This window comes from Aspergillus niger (assembly GCF_000002855.4).
Source record: "Aspergillus niger supercontig An08".
Lineage (NCBI taxonomy): Eukaryota > Fungi > Ascomycota > Eurotiomycetes > Eurotiales > Aspergillaceae > Aspergillus > Aspergillus niger.
The window spans coordinates 2,313,739-2,334,376 of record NT_166524.1 but is presented as its reverse complement, the minus strand read 5'-3'; the positions used below and the strand labels follow the sequence as shown (position 1 = coordinate 2,334,376).

At 47.3% G+C, this 20,638-nt stretch overlaps 9 protein-coding genes across 9 annotated transcripts; 2 read left to right on the top strand and 7 right to left on the bottom strand.

The window, feature by feature from the left end:
* Positions 1–594: 594 nt before the first annotated feature.
* On the top strand, positions 595–1,508 carry An08g09840 (uncharacterized protein; the record flags this gene model as incomplete). The annotated part of the gene is made up of 4 exons (XM_059749334.1): positions 595–624; positions 704–1,085; positions 1,157–1,236; positions 1,368–1,508. The coding sequence occupies 4 exons, from the start codon at positions 595–597 to the stop codon at positions 1,506–1,508; spliced, it is 633 nt and encodes a 210-aa protein (XP_059606237.1).
* A 293-nt stretch (positions 1,509–1,801) lies between these two features.
* On the bottom strand, positions 1,802–3,339 carry An08g09830 (uncharacterized protein; the record flags this gene model as incomplete). Its single annotated transcript, XM_059749332.1, has 2 exons — positions 1,802–1,821; positions 1,890–3,339. 2 exons carry the CDS (start codon positions 3,337–3,339, stop codon positions 1,802–1,804), a joined length of 1,470 nt encoding a protein of 489 aa, XP_059606236.1.
* A 1,532-nt stretch (positions 3,340–4,871) lies between these two features.
* An08g09820 (hypothetical protein) lies at positions 4,872–5,221 on the bottom strand (the record flags this gene model as incomplete). Its single annotated transcript, XM_059749331.1, has 3 exons — positions 4,872–4,893; positions 4,926–4,976; positions 5,130–5,221. The coding sequence occupies 3 exons, from the start codon at positions 5,219–5,221 to the stop codon at positions 4,872–4,874; spliced, it is 165 nt and encodes a 54-aa protein (XP_059606235.1).
* Positions 5,222–5,930: 709 nt separating this feature from the next.
* Positions 5,931–6,863, top strand: An08g09810 (hypothetical protein; the record flags this gene model as incomplete). Its single annotated transcript, XM_001393053.1, has 1 exon — positions 5,931–6,863. One exon carries the CDS (start codon positions 5,931–5,933, stop codon positions 6,861–6,863), a length of 933 nt encoding a protein of 310 aa, XP_001393090.1.
* Positions 6,864–7,877: 1,014 nt separating this feature from the next.
* An08g09800 (uncharacterized protein) lies at positions 7,878–9,653 on the bottom strand (the record flags this gene model as incomplete). Its single annotated transcript, XM_001393052.1, has 1 exon — positions 7,878–9,653. The coding sequence occupies one exon, from the start codon at positions 9,651–9,653 to the stop codon at positions 7,878–7,880; it is 1,776 nt and encodes a 591-aa protein (XP_001393089.1).
* A 631-nt stretch (positions 9,654–10,284) lies between these two features.
* Positions 10,285–10,952, bottom strand: An08g09790 (hypothetical protein; the record flags this gene model as incomplete). Its single annotated transcript, XM_059749330.1, has 3 exons — positions 10,285–10,567; positions 10,787–10,853; positions 10,946–10,952. The coding sequence occupies 3 exons, from the start codon at positions 10,950–10,952 to the stop codon at positions 10,285–10,287; spliced, it is 357 nt and encodes a 118-aa protein (XP_059606234.1).
* A 1,551-nt stretch (positions 10,953–12,503) lies between these two features.
* Positions 12,504–14,001, bottom strand: An08g09780 (uncharacterized protein; the record flags this gene model as incomplete). The annotated part of the gene is made up of 6 exons (XM_059749329.1): positions 12,504–12,541; positions 12,617–12,628; positions 12,669–12,769; positions 12,906–13,585; positions 13,696–13,771; positions 13,844–14,001. The coding sequence occupies 6 exons, from the start codon at positions 13,999–14,001 to the stop codon at positions 12,504–12,506; spliced, it is 1,065 nt and encodes a 354-aa protein (XP_059606233.1).
* A 1,409-nt stretch (positions 14,002–15,410) lies between these two features.
* An08g09770 (uncharacterized protein) lies at positions 15,411–16,916 on the bottom strand (the record flags this gene model as incomplete). The annotated part of the gene is given in 4 exon segments (XM_059749328.1): positions 15,411–15,847; positions 15,925–16,225; positions 16,342–16,477; positions 16,571–16,916. Coding segments are annotated over 4 exon segments (1,220 nt in total), but the record flags the coding sequence as incomplete, so codon positions are not given.
* Positions 16,917–17,254: 338 nt separating this feature from the next.
* Positions 17,255–18,933, bottom strand: An08g09760 (uncharacterized protein; the record flags this gene model as incomplete). Its single annotated transcript, XM_001393048.3, is given in 1 exon segment — positions 17,255–18,933. A coding segment is annotated over 1 exon segment (1,679 nt), but the record flags the coding sequence as incomplete, so codon positions are not given.
* Positions 18,934–20,638: the final 1,705 nt, after the last annotated feature.

The following is a 20,638-nucleotide window of genomic DNA, read 5'->3' as shown; positions in this document are numbered from 1 at the left end:
TATATGGTGGTCGCCCGCAATTAGCTTTCGTAGTTACATTCATTTATTTACATAATTGAAAAAATACCGAACCGCCAAAAGTACACAATGCAATCGAGACATACAGCAAAAGAAAATATGAAGTACCAGCACTGAGATCCACACTACTGACTCAAACACTATGGGACGCCTAATCCAACATGCGTGAGGGATGATAGCCGCCATATCCATAGTAAACAGAACTAAGCAAAAGTCCAGATCTTGTGTCCCCTTCGACTACCAATCGGAACAATAGGAATTAACTATTAGCCTGCAACTGTCTGCACCATCATGCAACCCCTCTCGTTGTGATTGCTCCTGTTTTACATTCCCCGAGACATGCTCATCTAGTTGCAAGCCATCTCTAACCCACCTGCATGAAGGGTGCAGAAACACGAACAGTGGCGTGGTAGCACACACTCTCTGCAGTACTCGATGCCAATATTTCCACCAGCTGAACTACAATCTCCGCGTCAGAATTAATATATAACCATCACCAATACCCCTTACATCCCAACTCAGCAACTACAGCAATACTTACACCTATCCTCCACAACCCCACAACTCCACCCCATCATGTCCAAACTCTCCGCTGCTATCTCCAAGGTACTTCCCCATATCCACAACACCCCCCACACCATCCCTCAAATCTAACAACAATAACAATAACCTCTCACCACCCCAGCTCTCCCTCTCCACCATAGCCACCACTCTGCTCCTCCTTACCCCCCCAACCACCGCCTACTTCTACAAATATCCCGCCCTCTTCGTCTACAAAGACACCAACTGCACCGATATCTCCTTCTCACTTGTCTACCCCTCCCTGGGTAACTGCAACGGCGGATACTACGACTACGCGGGCTCATTCCAGATGTTCAATATCGATGCTGCGTATACCTGTAATGGCAGTGACTCGACACTGATGTTTGAGATGTATAATAGCTCCGGCTCGGATTGTGGAGATGAGAGTGATTTGTTGTTTAGACAGCCGGTGACGGAGGAGTGTACTGTTGCGGATGTGGAGAGTCCGGGGCCGTTGGAGATGCCGGTTTGGTTTGAGTTGGGGTGTATGTAATTGATTCGTTGAGTCGGTAAGGAGGGATGGACGGGGGGTTATATAGGTAGCTTGGTGGGTAAGCACTATTGGGGAATTGTGGTGGGATGGCTGGTACTATGTTGTTCGGTGTGGGGATTCTTGAGGGTGGGTTAGAGACTAAAGTGAGTTGTCTGAGGCAGTAGTGGATGACTTCTGCTTCTGTGATGCTGGTATGTGATAAAGTTAATTACATATGCAAATGTGCAATCATAGACTGATAGGTGGAAACTTGTCTACTCGTTGAGATATATAGTTATACTGGAAATGTTATTCATCAAGGCTGAATACAAGTGTAACCGTGCACAGATTATCTTTGATACTGTCTATGGGCTGTACGAGCGTCTCTGACTCCTACAATGAGTTAGCGGCTGCACATTACTATGAGGACCTGTGAATTCGACACCAAAAATAACCAGCCCTGCAGCCGATTACATCTGCCTTTCCATCTATTTTCTGGAGTCAAGCAGGTATTCCAACATACTCTTACTTGCTTAATACACCAACTTTCATATATCTACCCAGAATTACTCAATCGTGATGTAGGCACTGGCAATCATAGTAACTATATTTCGTTTCATTTTATTTGTTTGTACAATTTTTTTTTTCCGGTAGTTTAATCATTCCAATCAAAGAATTGTGTGCCAAAAGAACATTATTCCAGCGGCCCAGCACACCTCGGGGGCCTCATTATTGTGTGATCGGCCTCGCTACCAGAGTATTTAGTGTGATTCTTTCAAAGGGGAAGGTGAAACAGGTAAAAGATGTTTGAGCTTACCTCTAGCCTCATCAAGACTTCTCCCAAAGCGACAGCCCAAAAGCCAGGAATGTTGATGGTGTGAATTTTGGTAGTGGTCAGAGTTAAAACTGTACTGTATACCGAAAAGATGGCCAATCCAGTCCTCTCTTTCATTGATAAATATCTCATCTGACCCATACTCGGAATCTTCACTCAGAACACCGAGTCGTGCTACAAAGTCTCGCCGGTTAGCGAAATGTTCGGTTCGGAGGATATGTGAGCTAAGGTTCGTCCCATCAGTACCAGATGGCACACTAGGATGTTTCCCTTGGGTTTTCCAGTGCAGGCTTGGATTTCCAAAGGTAAAAATGCAAAGTTGCTCTTGCAGTTTCTTTTGAATGGTGGAGTTCTTTGTTGCAGCAGTGATCAAGTCTTCCAGGACACGACGGAGGATAAGACATCCTTGAGAATGAGCGATCATAATAACATATTGTTTCTCATGAGCTTCGCGGAGTGCCTTTAAGAGCTCCTTGTGGAGGGCCTCTTGAGCCTCTTTGCTGCTGGCTGTGCTGTCAATAAGGTTTCCTTGCCCTCCTACAACACCATCCGCATCTATGCTCGTCGTTGTGCTATCTGTATTAGGATTCTGCACGTATGAGTTTCTTTCGCCTGCGCACTCGATGAGATCCCAGAGGAGACCATCGCCCCTGTTGAAAACCCAGTTGATCTCCCTTGAGAACATTGCTCTCAATTTATTGCAGGCAAGCTGCAGCCAGAATATCTCTCCGCCAATTCCATTAACGAAGAGCCATTTCTCTCCTCTTTCGCTGACTTCCACATCACCCTTTGGATTGGTCTTTTTCCCGCTCCTATTCCTTTCCACCACCCTATTGCTTACTGGCTCAGCTGATGGTGTTGTTTTGTGGGGCACCGGGAGCCCTGAACCCAGGTCGCTCTGAAGTTTGGTTTCTTCACTCATGTGGATGTCTCCGAAATTTACCGGCTTGAACAGATTCTGCAGGATGTAGATGACTGATTTCTTCAATCTTTGAATTTGACATATTGCAGCATGTTGGTTCCTGCGCACGGAGAAGTCAAGTTCATTGAACTCGGCATACAGCACATGCTCATCCTGCAGATCATTTTGTCCATTCGTCATGTAGTAGCATTTTGAAGCTTCCACGAGGTCCAATACAAACTTCGCGAGTTCAGCGGCCTGGTCTCTGACCAGGATCAGGGTCGTTGCATTGATCTCGTTCCTGAACACAGCCTCTCGTATGCTTGAGACACTTCCGACCGCTCCAAATACAGAGGAGAGGACAGACTTTGTCAGAGATATGACAGTTTCCAGGAGTAAATTAGGGTTTATGAGGTCGGGAGAACGCTTAATGCGCTCGAGAATTGTTCCAATTAATCTGCGTACAGATCGTTCATCTGCACCTTGGAATATATCCGCGGCGGAGCTGATGATACTCTCAAAAATTCCCATTTTCTGATAGTAAAAGTTATGGACCAATAAATTGAAGACGTAAAAGCAGAGATATCAGGTGATAGGGCAGGCAGTAGTCACGAGCTGCACCCAAGTGCCTGTCCTCTCAAATATAAAATAAACCTGATTGAATTTGGGCCAGAGAAATGATTATCAGATATCATAGACCATAAAGCTTTTAAATACTGATATGGTAGAACTCCAGATTGACTCAATTGATAGGGGGGGAAGCAGTCCGATCACGAACCCTGATTTATATGTATATATGTGACAACTAATCACATGCGAAGCTGAGATTCATTATGTCAAATTAAAAAGGGGTCTAGATCAAGTCGATGGGCCCAGGAAAGCATGAATAAAAAAATACCTAAGAAATGCGTCATTGAGATTCGTATTGAAGATGGTAGGTCTACAAAGAATTTATTATCATCATCCAGATCGATCTATTCCCTAGTTTAAAGGTTGGATTGAGTTCTGAGCAGGTTAGAATAATAAGATTGACGTGCTTATTAAATTACTGGGTTCCGGCTCTTATATACTTAAACCCTAATAATTCGACTAGTCTGATGATGGTTCCGTCCTAAAAGGTTAATATTACTTAATGCAAAGACCGTTTTTAGTTTGCCGCACGAACTTGAAACTAAACTCAATTTACGAGATTCGCAAAGCCTCAGGTTCTGTTCTAGACTGTTACTTGCAGCATCCCCATAGTCATTTCACGAGGGATCTTGGTTTACTACTATGTTTTCCTTGGTACGCCGTGACTCAGACAATCTTACAGACTGTGTCTGCGACCCTTGTAGGTACCCGATCTAACTTTCCAGTCAAGAAGGATGAATAACTGAACTACTAACTACCTACGAAATTATATGGATCACATGCCTGCTTGTGATTCCAATAGATATCGTAATGAAACCATGGTGTTGGTATGTTAGATAGATGAAAGCGGAAGGACGGTGCAAAAGCTACCAACCTCAATTATCGAACCTGTTAGAAAGCTCGTATGCTACACAATATGCGCGGCGCACAACGCGTCATTGCATAGTATTTCTATAAGTGATAAAGTCATTGGCCCAATAATGTCAGATCCGGATCATCACTGAATATCCTCACATAGTGTGGAACACGGAATGCTCGATGTAATCCAAGGGCTAACTGTGTTTGATATAAAGCATATTTCCAATTACTCCTTGAGCACAGCTGCTTGGTATATCAGTGTAACACTAACATATCCAGAGACCAGATTCAGTCAATCAAGTAGCTAGTAAGGATTCTTAAAGTAAGCAGCCCCTATTAATACAGTCTGTATTCTTATCAATATCTGGCTCTTTATCAGATTCTCTAATTTATGATACTATAACTCAGTATGAACGGCTTCTGGTTCATTTTTTATAATACTTTATACTATTTTATTTTTTCTTTTACTTATAGGTTTCTAGAGTCATTACACATTATAATTTTTTTATTACTATTGTTGAAATAAGCAGCCTCTATGATTAGAGTCTGTATGCCTGTCAGCATCTGGCTCTTCATTAAAATTCTTGGTTGGTGGTACTATAACTTCGTTTATAATATTTCTGGCTTACTTTTTGATGATAATTTCTTTTAAGTCTGCTTTTTCTTCTGGTTGATAATCTCTAGAATAATTATTTATTATATCTTTTTATTAATAGAGACATATAATTTATAATGACTTTGGGAGCTAATAAACAGAAGAGAAAACCAAAAAAATGCAAATTATTATAAAGAAATAAGCTTGAAATAATATTTAGAGTCACAGCACTACAAACCGAGAAATCTGATAAGAGCCAGATGCTGACAATGATACAGACTGGATTAGACTGACTGAACTGTTTTTCCAGCTCTGTTCTGATTCCGTCATACTAATTTCTGACCCCGTCGCAGGTGGGTGCCCAAGCTTATTTAACTGCAAATACCCACCGTTAGCAGAGGTCACATGATCTTGAATACTCAATGACCTCAACCGCTCCTTGCGAGCTCCCCTAGACAGCAAGAGTTATGACTTCTTTCTTGACCTGGGATGTTATTTCGGGCATACTATAATTTAGGCTTTGAATACTTGAATCTATGTATATTTTGGAATCCTGATTATTCTGTTTAACGAGATACAGAGTCAGAGAGAAGAATTTGTGTTATGGTATAGGTTAAATTGAATTGCAAGGCGACACAGATATTGTTGGATGTGGGATACGCAAATGCAGCGTCATAGATTGGAGTTGAGGTTGGAAGCTTTCTGAAACTATCCATCATGGCGACACCACAAGCACCTTCTATTTGCTGATGGAAAGGATGTTTATGAGACTATACCCCAAGAGCAGGACGTACTAGTAGGCATGGGAAATCCCCGCGAACCCAATTTGATGCGACCAACGGGATGCAGTGCCCGCATGGATTGGAAAGTCATCTTGAATCATGCTGAGCTAATCGTTTACTCCATTGAAGGCAGATGATTCGGTAGTACTGCGGAGCCCAAACAAGAGGACGTAACAGATATATATACCCCAGCGATAAGAGTCACCAGTGGGTTCAGAAACCGCAGGAAACTGTTGTGAGAAATCGTATACGGCACCATGCCTTTACTCTGCCTTCGCAGAAGCCAGCGCCTATTCAAGGCTGCTCCCGCGACCGAATGCGTCATCCCTTGTGGGGACTCCGCAGCTTACGACCGTTCTTCCGAGTTTCGGTGGGTCTACAACAAACTCACTGTTGCCGAATTGCAGGGCATCCCCTGCGGCCCTCATGGCACGCAGCCGCCGCTGGACCTTTACCCCGTCTTCAGTAAGCCGATCTACAACCTGGGCGGCATGGGGGCCGAAGCCCGTCCTATTGCCAACACGAGGGAGTACTTGGTCTCGTTGACGCCGGGTCATATGTGGTCAACTTGTCTGCAAGGCGAGCATCACAGCACGGACATCGCAGTCATCCAGGGTCGGGTGGTCTGGCTAAGCCATACACGCGGGATACCCGGACCGCAGCAGACTTGGGATTATTGGGAAGTCAATGTATCTGCATCACCATTGCTGCAGAAGACTATTACCAACTTCATCGAGACGCACTTGAAGACTTACACGGGAATGCTAAATATGGAGACGATTGGACACAAGATCATCGAAATTCATCTGCGCTTTTCACCTCAGTGGCCTGACCTGTACGGCATGGGTTTTCTTTTCTCCCTCGTAACTTTGTACAGCGCCGGTGAGTGGGAGGATCCATATACGCGCCCCAAAACAGGGTATAGTTTTGTTCTGTTTGATGAAGAGAAATATGCGCAGATAAGCGCTACTGTTTCGGATGACTTGCTGGAAGAGATGGAGAGACGGTGTGAGGTCCGCAGCATCACTATGCGGTATGATGCGGATACGCCAATTCGGAGCGTTATGAAACCATTGGGTGGCTGGCGGATAGCTTGGATTAACGGATTGGATCTGGAAAGGTGTAAGCGAGCAAGAGAGATGTTAAGAGCGTACTTACACCAGCTGTACCAATCGGCCAACGCCCAATAACATAGTTGGAGACGGATGGGTTAGGTACACTGAATGATATATTGTACGCTAAGACAGTCAGTAGTACAGTGATGGTGAAAATAATGAAAATAAATAGCCAGAAAAGAGGACATTAAGCCTGTATCTTGTAACTTCCATGGCACCGTGTCAGAAAAGACATTGCTCTCGAGAGCGAATTCTATAAAGTCGCGCTCATCGGCCGCCTGCTCCCAGACATATTTCCGGAACATAAGTAAGCATGTCTAACAGTCCTCAGCCATGGACATAGTTGTTACATTGAGGCCCTTCAGTCTAATGACATACACAGATCCGAGCGACTGCTAGCATGGAAACAGGGACTACTGGACATACAATTAGTTTTAACCTTTCGAGGGGTCTTCATCCACCCAGTCTACTACTTTTACTTAACAGGATCATCTTCTCCAATATAGCGTGTTTCAGCAGTCCTCGATGTACACGTACTCGATGGGAGTTAGGTATTGCAACTGTTTCGTACGCCGGGGTTGGTGTGCGTGTGCTTCCAAATTTCTTAAAGTAGGGAAGAAGACTTGACGTCCACGGTGAGCAAGCTGTGTGTATAACCCTGGATGGAAATGTGGGTAATGAGAGATAGAGCGAAATACTCCGCCATAGGCAGCATTTGTATCAGAGCAAGTCTTTGCGGGCAGACTTTGCCCCGTCCGATAAACGTCCTGGGACATTCGATATGGGCAGTATATGAGGACACTTGTGTACCCTCCCGCATTCACCAATTGCTCATTAAATCGCTTTTAAAAAATACTAGAAACACTTGGGAGTGGTAGTCGAATTCGACCAGGATCACCGGAATTAACATATAAATACGAGTAAGTATCAAATCGAATGATAACTACAACGACAGGTCGCACGGTTCTTTCACTTCGTTTGCCGTTGCTTCCCCTTTTTTTTGGCCGACTGTTCCGCAGAGAACTCTGATCTACTCCATTCCAGAATGGCATATCAAATCTCGGAGCAGTCCTACTGACCTTGGTCCGTCTAGTAAAGAGGCAGGCTGTATGCGTTGAAGTCATACTGCCAGGTGTCAATCGAGGCCTGGTCGTAGACACATTCCATGACCGTGCCATTGTTCTTCCATAAGGGGCGGAGAGGCCAGGCGCAGATCTGGGCATTGCTGCCCTTCTCCTCGCCCGAGAGGTAGGTGGCGTTCAAGGTCACAGGCACCACACCCTTCTCGACCCAGTCGATCATCACCGCCATGTTATCCTGGGGCCAGGGTCCGGGCTCGTAGGCGTTGGTCGCGCAGTGGCTGGCGCCGGGAACTAGGTACAGGCGGTAGAAGCTGGCCAAGGCGTCCGTGCTCTGGTTGTAGGTAAGATCTGGATACATGATCTTGCGGACGGACTCGTGGTAGTGGACTGAGGATCCGGTCGGGATACTGGGGTCCGACTCGCCGTGGTAGTGGATGATCTTACCACCGGCATCCTTAAAGGCGCTCAGGTCGGGGTAGGTGGTCTGCAGGGAATCACCATAGCGGCGCCATCCCAGCTCCATCCAGTCACGGAGGGTGTCGTAGGTGACATTATCCAGACTCGAGAGGTTATCGGCTTCGACCAGTTCCAGGAAACGGGCGACCCACTCGCCGCTGAGCGCGTCGATGTCGAGCTCATAGCTACCGGTGTCGCTGTTGTACTGGGTCTCGGCATCACTGAAGGCGGAGGTGATCTGGAACCAGATGTAGGCCCGCTTGCCATCTAGGGTGTGGAGACCCTTGAGCATCGTGGCGGCGGCCTCGGCACCCTTGGCGCTCACCGTGCCATTCTGGGCCGGGGTGATGTTTGAGACAGTCAGGCGCTTGGCGTGGGCGGATCGCTTCTTCAGGTTCTCGCTGGTGGTCTCTGCGGCGCAGTAGTAGGGCTTCCCGATGGTAGAGTTGAGGTTAAAATGCAACTGGCAGAGATCAGTCCGCGAGACGACGCCGTCCTTTCGGCCGTCGAGCTCGTCACAGGCGGCGATCGTCAGGTTCATGATCTTCTCCAATTCACAGGGTGGGGGGTAGTAGCCCAGCGTCTGTTCAACCACGTTGGGGAAGAGGTGGTTGACCTGCTGCTGGCCGTAGCGGATCGCCGGCGCTCCGATAATAGCACCATCCCACTCCTCGGGGAACCGTTGCACCTGGCTCCAGCCCTCGCGGCCGCCCTCGGAGCAGCCCATGTAGTAGGAGTAGAGCTTGCTACTGCTCGCAGTGGTGTTGAAGAAATTCTTGGTGAAGGCCTTGCCGATGACGCTGAGCTCATGGTGTGACTGGTAGCCGAAGTTATAGATCGCATCCCAGTTGATCGTGCCGTTAGCGCTGGGGAATACGGCGTCCAGGTCGGTCGTAAAGGCCCCGAACCCTCCATCCGTGATACCGGCGGCGGCACCGTAGAGGAGACCGGCGGGCATCAAGTCCCCCTCCAAGTTGATGGCGAAGCCACCACCTCCCGTGGACAACCACCGATTCTGATAGGCATCGGGGGCGGGCAACCAGATGCCGAGCAGGATCGAATCGTCACGGCCAGCATGCGAGTAGGCGAAAGTCACGTTGCAGTAATCGAAGGTGCCGTCCGGGTAAAAGGTCTGGTCGCTGACGGAGACGTTGTAGACGGGACTGGCGGTCACCGAGCTGGTCTTGATCTCCAGACCGGTGAAGGCATCCAAAGGCAGGGAGGACTGCACGTGTGAGACGGTGCAGACATCTGCAAGCGACTTCGCCTGCGCGCCGGCGACGAGCGCGGCGGTAGCGATGCTGCCGGCCAGCTTAGTGGATTTCATTATAGTGAAAGCGAGTGTCAGGGAAATGAGAGGAATCGACTGCGAGTGAGCCTGTGTGACTACTTTGTGTGATACCGTCAACCGTTCTAGCAAACCGGTGTTTATATACCTGTCTCACGGCGTCCTCAGCATTGCGCTGGCGACCAAGGAGGCCAGCCCTCCCGAATTCTTTCCATTTCAATATCTGTGAAGGAGCACATCGTGCTCCTGTAATCTCGCGGTCCCATCCAGGACTCCCTACGGTTCGGCAGGTTAGATCCTTGCAGGAAGGAAACGAATTCTCCTGATTGGTCTAAGGGCCAGGTACAAGCTCACGCATGTGGTGCCACTCGGTGGTATGTGAACAGGTAAATGATAGGGCTGACGCGGCAGCGAATCTTGTTGGGCGAGCATACTCTTTATTGTGAACGGAAACGATGATCTACTGCTGCCCGAACGCCATTTAAGCATTGATCTGCACATCGATCATGGTGAACCGGGGAGTTTTCTTCAGGCACGGGTGGTAGGGATGGCGGAGACTAGTCGCTTTGTAGGCAAGATTGACATGGTGAGATCCGCAATGTATTTTCGGGCGGTGAGTTAATTCACCTTACTATCGGATAAACTTATTGTCAAACACGTACTAAGCTTTCTAGACCATGTCAGCGGCTGAGCCTAATGTCATCCTGTTAAAGCTTGAGCAATAGAAACGCTCCACAAGTGGGTCTCGTTGTGCTCGGCCGATGGGCACGCAATTCAGTGCAATAAGGGCAGATGAGACATAGGAGAACAGACAGCTCATAGTCAAGAAAATTCCACAAACTGCGCGATGAGATTGATTTGTTGATTCGACATGCGGTGACTGAGTGTACTGTTGCGGATATGGATAGTCCCGGGCCGTCGGAGATGCTGGCTTGGTTTGAGTTGGGATGTATCTGATAGATGGTTTTTATGGGAGGGGTGGATGGGGCTTAGGTGTAGTGTTTTGGATGGTAGGAAGTTGGGGGTTGGAACGGGTGTTCGTTGCTTGGGTCTATTATGTTGACGGGGTATGAATGCGGACTGAAGTGGACAGAGATGCCCCGGAAGTTCAAAGCGAGTCTTCTATATACACGCTCTTTATATGAGGACCTCAATTTCACATTCTCACGTACAATGATGGGTCTCTCCGGGTAACAAAATATATCACTGAATTTACAGTTTTGGTCTTTTTCTGTTTACCTATATATGTAAGTTTTGACTCGGATAATTAGTTGCCGTCAACAACTGCCAATCAATGTGTGATGTTGATGACAGGCACGGATCTGTCTAACCATGCATGTGAGACGCAGTCTATAAACAGATACGAAAACAAAAAGAAAGTGGAGGAAGAATATATACAATAAAAAGGTTTTGCTGCTAGTCACCTACCTAACTACTACCCTCCCGGCATGTGGCTAGTAGTCGGGTGGACGCCATTGGTGGGTGAGGGGGCTTTATACATGACATTTACCGTGGGTGGCAGTGAGTCGCTAACCCTAGTGGTTGAGTGAGAAGAATATGCCATATAGCTCAAGCATGAATATCAAAGATTTTTCCTACTTATTTTCAGCTATATCTGTCCTCATCTTGTTGGTATCCCAGGCTTATCTATCCTTGGTTCTTCTTGGCTTGTAGTAAGTCTTTGGTGCATGATCTGCTTATAATGAGGTCCCTGTTTTCTCTATCTAGCTGAGATGTGCGACTAAGTACATGGAATAGATGGTTATATGACTTACTAAATCGGCAGTGTCGAAGCCTCAAGAGACTGAGTAAAAGCTGAATAAATTGAAGTCCTAGCGTTTTTGTATGTTTAGCACCACAGGAAGCTTAGGAGGCTAAACCTTGCGAAATCTACGCCCTATGAGATGATATGCGCCGTTCCCCGGGGTTGGAGTTGCGGCGGGTTCAGCAATTAGTGCGACCGATATGGAATGAGCTCTGTGACGTGCAAGTTTACTTAGTAGTCGAATAAGTATTGTATTTAGTATTGAGAAGATCTAATACCTTCGTGCTGTTTGGATCAGAATTAGCTAGTTATTTATATAGTGACACGAAGTCATAATACTTTCATCTGAAATTAAAGTCTAGCAACTATGAATCTCCAGAATTCCGCCACTTTCCCATGAAACTGAGAAGCTTTGTTGTATGGATCCTATTGAATTCATTGTACTCTTCATTATTCGGTCAAGCGACCAGAAATCACTCTGTCCGATACACACTGCGCTAGACTGGAGGCTGTCAAAAGAAAATGTGCAGCGTCAATCCAAGGTAGCTGGTTGAGGTCAAGTTGAGGGAACTACGGCACTCACTAATATCATCTTGCACCATGCGTAGGTTCTTCAGGACGGCGAACTGGCTATTCGCCCACTGAGTTCTGCAGCAGCTGCGGACTCACCTTGGCTTGCATGACAAGAGGTTCCAAATCTGGGATCCAAGGTCACCTTTTCGACATGCCTAGATCAAAAAATAGTCAAATACAAGTACACTTGGTAGCTATATGAACAGTGTGGCATGAAGGGCTCAGTACTCGCTCCCTCTTGTAGAAGGCTTTGTTATAGCCAGTATCTTTTTGATAGCATGCCAGAAAGCGCCAACGCTGTGACAGCCAACCAACCCATGGTAACACTAACGCCCCGCTCAACGAAAATATCCGGATATTGGACTTAATGGATCTGGTTAAGATTGACACAATTTTACAAAGTTATATTACAGGTGTGCCCACAATCGCATTCCATGTTCTGAACATAGAGCGTGTTCTTAAGATCTACGATGCCATGATACTCCAAATCATATACGGTCACCTTGATATTGAGGTTGTATTCCGGTCTCGAATAGTATCATTTATAAGAACTAGAGTTCTAAAAGATCCATATTGCATTGCCATGACTCTAGAATTGATTATAACTGCGTCTGTGATGTCATCTAGCCTACGCTCTATCACCCTACCAGCACACACAACGCACCTCTACGAGAATCTGGGCAATATTTGTTAATACTTACATGTACTATACGTACGCACTAAAGAGCTTAGTATAGATCTAGAACGAAGACAATGTATCCCGCTAATATGAAGTTTCCCAGAAGGATATCCGAGTTGCACTCTCCAAACAGGTGTACTACCATAGTTTGTAGATCGTTCCATGACTAACCTGAGAGAGCTATAGCCCCACCGAATGAACCGTGTAGATGACCCCCTTGTATTCAATACCCGTAGGAAATGGATTTGGTCTCATGTGCGGCTCACCCACGTACTTGTCTATTGTCGGTAGACACAGATCAACAGCAAAATCAGGAACAGATTCCATCAGTTTTGCATTTATCACCGGGGTGAATCCTTTTCTGAGGGTCGGCAAGTTGTCGACTATCACTTTGAGCGCCAGCTTCCGTAGCCTTCCATAGTCGGCTCGTCCTGAATAGAGCTCCGCGATTATTTGCGAAAAGGAATCTACTTCGGAGCAATTCACCAAAGACGCGAGGACTTTTTCCTCCGCTTTGATTTTCAAATCGTCAATCATGAAGTAATCCGCTTCGCCATACATGCGTACATGAAAGTAGCATGGATGACAGTCAGCTAATATATCGACAGCTGGCTCCACGTTATTCTCTTCCTCATTTGGACCTTTCTTGTTCATCGGTGACCCATCAACGAATCCATCCGCTGAATTTTCTACGGCTGCTACAGCGGCATCATTGGCGAGCTCCTCCATTTCTGCCGCATACTCGTCTGTGGCACGCCTCCTTGATGGAAAGTATATCAACGGGTCTCTTGTGTGGTTTGTATTCATTCTTGGCCCTTCATTGTCATCGGTCGGTGGGGTCAGCGTTTTAGTCGTACGGTATCCGAGGGTGTAATTGCCCGTGTACAGAAATTCCAGCACCTTCTCGATCAAGACCGGGCTTTTGTCGTCCAAACAAATCGACCCTTTGGTTTCCTAACATCCATAGCAGCTTGTCAGTCTCAGTGCAAGGAGTTGCTCATATTTGGTTTCACCTTGAACCCGGCAAAGCAAGCCCGGTGGAAATACTTCGATCTGGGACAAACAAGTAGTTTATGAGCCGGGAAGATCTTGTCTTTGCAAATGATCTTTAAATCACTATATTCCGAGCTGAGATGCAGGCTTTCAGTTGATATTAGTTTTCAGGGATCGTAAGACGAGATGTTGTCTCAGTTGACTTGGTGCAATCCTCACTTAGACATAAGGTTAAGAATAGTCTTCTGTCCCCGACTGTCCTGTGTGTCAGCTACGGGAAGAGTATTCTCCCGCAACTTCTCAAATGGCATACTGGTGTCGCTTTCAAGATAACTATAAGATAAAGGTGGGAATGAGGAGTGAGTGGGGAGAACCATGTTCATCTGTCGATGGGGGGAACTGCGTCTTGGGTTCATCTACCCTCCAGTAACTAGTTCATAGGTAGAAACAGAACTAGTTATGCAGGAGTACGGAGGTGTGTTTCGAAAGTCGTTAACATGACCTATCAAATCGTCACAATACAGTGTCTTGGCAGTAATGCATAGTAACCGATATCGTGCACAACCACTTACACAAGAGCGAAGCGACTCGCTGGTAGTCATCTATCTAACAATTTATCTCCCGGCGTGTGGCTTACGCATGGCCAGAAATCGGGTGGGTGCTGTCTAGATAAGTTTAGGATAAGATTGCTTTACCGCCGTGCGATTTAGATCAGAAACAGGTAATTTTAATGAGTGTGTGATAGAATAGGTGAGCTACTTATCTCATATGTACCCGCCTTGCGTGATCTATCTAGCTGATTAGTTGGCTAAACTCTGATCTTTATCCTTATCCAGTCTCTCGTGAATATTGGCTACTGAATTTATCACTTGGAGAACTAGACAGCTTAGTAGGAAGGCATAGCCACAAAATCAACTAGAATGCTGCTGCCTGGGAATACCTCCTGCCCCGCTTCCAAGAAACTCCAATTGGGATCAAAAGCTTTGATGCAATAAGCTGCAGCGGCTGTGATCTATGTGTGTTTACAAGCATCAAGCCAGGATACCGGATAGTAAATGCAGTAAAAAAGAAGACTTTAAAGGGAAACGGCTGTTGATAAATACGTTGATACAGGAGTGAATTTGACCCCTTAAGTTACATCCAGCTCGGGACGACTCGCCCAGACGTCTGCAAGAGACACTGCAATCCTCGCGTTTAGAATTTCATAGCTTGCGATCATCAGTGAGTTGAGGCTCACTGTTACTTCACTGATCACTGTTCACTGATCACTTGGAACCCGAAAGACGAAAGCAGATTCTCCAGAAGCACTTTGGTTGTTTGCGTACTAGGCTGGCCGGCATTGAAGATATATAATGTTCAATCTTTGTCTTATGCACTTGCAGACCTAAACCTCGTCATTGGTGAGATGGCGCGGAGCCAAACTGGTTCTGGTAGCCCCTTCGACCGATGGCCATCACAGCAAATTCCAGTTACGACATCTAGGCCTAGGCTCAGGGAAATACAGGTTGAGTGGGCTCGTATAGGAGGGATATAGCCTGGGATCAGACTCCAGTCTCCACCACGTGTCCAACTAGACGCTCGTTTCAAGTAACGAAATAGAGAGGGAAAATAACTATATCGCACAAAAGGCAGGCATTTTCTTTTGCGAAGTAATTCTTTTGAGATTGGCCATTGTTACTTACAGATAACCAAAAAGTGTTCTAACCTTATGCTACAGTATATCATTAGTGGTATTAATCAGGTAAGCGATAAATTTGCGTGAGGTTTTGATTTCTACCTTTACATACTAGCCAGGTCTTCCCCGCTGAGCCTCGCTTAACCCTGCATAAACCTGCCTCTCGATTTCCTCTGCCAGAGAAAAAGCCTTCAGATCGCCGAACGGTAGAATCTGGGCGCAAAAAATACCGGCCACCCCATTCTCCCGATCACACCACCATCGGAGATTTGGCAGTCCCGTCCACTGCGCTGTCCCGATCGAGCGACCTGTATCACCTCCACTCAGGAGGAAAGTCAGACCCCACCCCTGGCGATTTCCATCGACTGTTGGCTGTAACCCCGTCGCAGCCGTCGTGAGCTCGGGCTTCGCAGCCGGCATATGCTTTCCATTGAGCGGGGCCAGATGAGGAATCTGGTTGCGGAACATCTCGTCAACAGTCTCCCTGGAAAGTAGCTGTGTTCCGATTAGAGGACAGGTGCCGTTATTGAGGAGGGTCGATAAGATTCCTGCAAGACATTCTGTGTGAGCTCTGTTCTGTTCCCGGGTGTATCCGGCACATTTAGGGGTAGAAGGGTCCCCTTACGATAGTAATCATGTGCCGTTGAAAAACATCCCGCTCCGCCACTGAAGCAAAAGGATGATGGGCTGTCATTGGGATATAGACCGATGGCGAGTGAGCGTTGAAGGGGGTGCTCCTTCCGAACATACAGCTGGCCATTGCTGACTCGCTGATGCATGCAGGCCAATTTCGCCTGGTTCGCTTCATTGGGAATCATTGAAATATGAGTTAACCTGAGAGGTTGGAAGATGTGCTGTTGCATATACTCGTGCAAGGTCTGACCGGTAACTCGCTCGAGGAGGAACCCGGCCCAATCCACACTGATCTATAAAATGTGGCATTTCCATTAGTAGATGCACAAACTGTACCCAAATGTGTTTGATAATGCGATACTACGTGGGTTGCGACAGACGATGATGGGTAAGGAAGGGGCATACTTACCCCATACTCCCAGGCCTCCCCAGGCTGATGGATTAGCGGCTGGAGAAAACCCTCTTTTGTCCCGAGAACTCATTATACCCTGCTGGCCTGTTGTGATCCCGCAGATTGGCGTCGATGAATGAGTATCCAAACCCAGCTAGCAGCAATTAGCCTGGTCAATCCCTCCATTTCCCATACAATATGTTATTCCATATTTATTTATTTTTCACTTAAGAAAAAATCAACAAACCTGTATGACTCAATAGCATTCTCAACGTGATATCCCTCTGCTTCTCAACCAAGCGACCGTCTGGTTGAAGGACACGCACATGGCGAAGCTCTGGACAGTGGCGTTGGACGATTTCGGTATCGTCGAGTGTCAGCACGCCCCGCTCGACAAGCTGCATACACGCGATACCAGTGATCAGCTTTGTGCAGGACGCGATCCAGAATAAAGTGTCAATTTGCATGGGCCCAAGATGGTCATGGCCGTGGCCGCGCTGTCCAGCGGCGTGGGCAAATACTTGGTCGCCGTTTTTATCCACGACCATAGCCACTACACCTGGAAGGTCCCTATCGGGTCCCGCGCAGGCCATATTAATTAGCCGGATGAGAGCTTCAGTACTGGGTGGGGGTAATTTGCACATTGTCAGAAGTCATGCAAGTCTTGGAGGGGGGGTTGGAGAGGGTGATGGAAGTTCAGGTATGGGAAGCAAGTGACCCTATATAAAGGAGGACATTTCATAGGGGAGGCTTAATTCCGCATCTAGCCTGTCAGTCTGTGCTTTTTCATCAACACATCCCTCGCCACAGTTCCGCACCAATTTATGCTTACGACTTGCCTTCGGCTGTACTATGGCTATAGCTAGGACCCACACGTAATAACCACTCGGCTATTATGGAGTATACATCAACCATTTCTGTACTATGTACATCAACGAAAAGTCAAGTGGAAATCATGTAGATCGGAATCCAGAGCCTCCCGACACCTTTGTCGATAGCGAGGCAGACCCCCCATGAAAGACAGTGGCTCTACCCGCCTCCCCGGAATGTTCGCGCCCATGTACCATGAGTTAGCCGTGGGAACTAATGTGTTCTCCGCGGCATCTGCTACCTCGTTTATCCAGGCTTGTTCTGCCTCCTTCTTTACATCAATAAAAGCCACATGGCGCCTCTCCATCTGCCTAATAACGTCCATGATCCAAGAAGCCTGTAGCTCGATCGTGGTAGGCCCGTTCGAGAATACGGACGGAGAGTGAGCGCTATAGGGCAAAAACATATTCGGACACCGGCTGACCATCATACCGAGATAGGACGAGATTCCTCCTTGGTCCCACCGATGGTGGAGCGGAACGCCATCAGCGTCCTTGATACCCATTTCCCTTATCCCACCAATTACAGAATCGAATCCCGTGGCAATGGCAATGATATCGACCTCGTGGGTCCCAGAGTTTGTCATGATACCTGATGGGGCGAGTCCTAGGATCGGCGTTTCTCGGACATCTATCAAATGAACGTGGGGCTTGTTGAACTGCTCGTAGAAATCCTGTTCCAGCGACGGCCGCTTCGCACCAAATGCATGCAGTGGCGCTAGTGGTGCGAGCAGGTCCTTGAGCTTTGGGTCGTCGATACGTGCACGTGTCTTGCGCGCCCAGAAGCAATACGCTTCGAGGTTGGCCTCCGCATTGCTCATGAGGTCCTGGTATGAGGCATTCCAGAATCCCAAGCCGCCCTGGGCGTATAAGCGCTCGTACGTCGCTTCCCGCTGGGCCGGCGTGTCATCCATGGCGTCTCGCCAGATGCAGTCAGTTGACAGGCCTCCGAATGTATTTAATGACTTTTTGAACACGTCCCGCCGCTTCAGCTCAGAGACCTCGGAATTCGGCTTCTGCACGGAGGAATCGAGGAGTCGCTCCTGACGCATCGGCAATGCGGTATTTGGTGTTCGCTGAAACACATAGACCTCGTCGGCTTCCTTGGCCCATTGCTGGATAATCTGGATCCCCGTCGAGCCCGTTCCAATGACCGCAACCCGCTTGCCCCGAACATCGACACCGCAACCACCGCTACCGTTCGCAGGCCACGCAGACGAATGGTAGATCCGCCCACGGAACGAGTCTAGGCCAGTCCAAGCCGGCATGTGCGGTTTCGAGGCAAAGCCGATGGCGGGGATAAGATACTTGGCGCGGACCCATGTGCCGCTCGCAGTTTCCACGTACCATCGGGCACTGTCCTCATCGAACTCAGCCAGGACAACCTTGCAGTTAAACACGCAGTCCTTGCTGAGAGACAGCTCTTTGTCAAGGTGAGCGAAGTACGACTGGAGCTCTGCGTAGCCGGGGTATTTCTCCTGCCACGTCCAGTTTCTCCAGGCCCTCTCCATGGACAACTCGTAGCCCGGCACGGGGCAGTCGACCGGTTGTTGTGCCACGTTCCGCCAAGGCCGGAGCTTTCCTCGAAAACACGGACATTCAGGTTCAGCTCTTCTCGGAGCTTGTATAACAGCAGGCATCCTGAGAATCCAGCTCCAACAATGAGAGCGTCAAGATCAAGGCCGTAATTGCTCCGTTTTGGGCGGCCGTTACCAGACGGGGTAGCTTGTGTGCAAGGCATTGTAGAAGGAGTTTGATTTTGCTTTATACCGTGCGAGGAAGTCAAACGTAACTGACCAAGATTGCGAGTAGAGGGTTAGTTCAAGCATGTCTTATTTATCTTACCGTCCTCTGCACAGCTACTATGGGCTACTACTGAATCTTGCGAGATGATTCCAGTTTCACATCTACTCAATTACACCCCGCCGAATACCCCCACCCTAATACAACGAACTGCCTCGGCAGCAATGGATCTTTCAGCTATTAACATACAGCGGATTTGTTCCGTCGGCCTTTGATTTCACCGCAATTTCGTGATCCCTGTCTTGGATTGCTCGAATCTTAGACGAACACAATCCCGTCATATGTACGGGTTGGCATTCACCAGCGTGTGTCATTATTTGCTTTGGGGATTGGGGTGTCTAGGTTTGCTTCTCGACCTGTCCCACTCGCCAATTGCGTTGCAGTGGCTCTGGAATGATAGGCGATCGGGTGTAGCGATAGTGATGTCCAGGTAGATCCTCCTGTCCGGGATGATCTGTTTCGCCAATGGGATTACCCAGTTAGAGTGGGGGTGGCACCCACAATCCATGAATGAAGTGACATGCGTTGTTCGGTCCATTAATGTGGCGGTTGATCCTCCACAGTAACTTCTTAGCGTCACACCTCTCCGCCCTCCCCACAGTAATCCCAGACTTTGACCAATGTGGACCTCTGGTGGCTGCTCGTATTCTGCTTCAACACCGAACTTACCGTTGAGAAGTTACTTAGCTAAGTATATAATCAACTTACTTAATTACTTACTTTTGTGATTGCTTGCTCCATCACTGGCCTAGTTCATAACTAATTTAATGGGCTACTCATTTGCATGCTCAAGCTTATTTTGTTCCAAGTTAACTTACGCCCGGGTTGGCCACCCATGTAATACCATACAAAACTTATCTTTTTTATATTATAATCTCTTTATTAGTAAACCTTATGCGAGTCTAGTATCAAGCATGAAGATTGTAAAGATAATGAATAATATTATCAGTATTTCTTCATATGTTTAAAGCGCGTTGATTATGACGAGAACAATTATAAATTTTTTAAATAGTAAAACAGTTTCCGGCCTTAGAGAATTCTATGAAGATAATGATAAAATATTTTGTAATCTGGTATATTTACATATAAAGTTCTGGGGCAACGTTTATTACACTGGTTGAGTTATATCAAATTAGAGAACTTGGCACTTTGTATGAAACTACATAGGTAGCCGGCGCGACCAGGAGTTACGTTAGTAGTTATCATTTATTACAGAGCACTTACTTTGCTAAATGGATGGATGCATGTTTCCCAACAGCTGTCAATGCTCCAACATGCCCTAGCCTGTGGGTTTGACAGAGATTTTGTGCAGCGATAACTAGGATTAGAGTTTAATACAGTGCTAAATACTGCATTTGTGCCTTGATTTGAGGATGATTTGTGCAGTCTTCGTGGCTGTCACAAAGCGGAAAGGTTCCGGTCTTGCTTGGAGCATGAGGTCATATGCGGAGGTTGGTCGCTAAACCCCACCAATGATACACCATGCAGAAAGGCCGGCCTCTCACTACGTTCTATGTGGTTGTCCCTGGATTATACACAGCGGGTTGGTACTTCTTGGTAGAAATGACCTGCGGGGAAATGCCGCGCACGGACCGACCGGCACTTTTCCGCAGATCAGTAGCATTTCTACAGAGTTGGGTCAT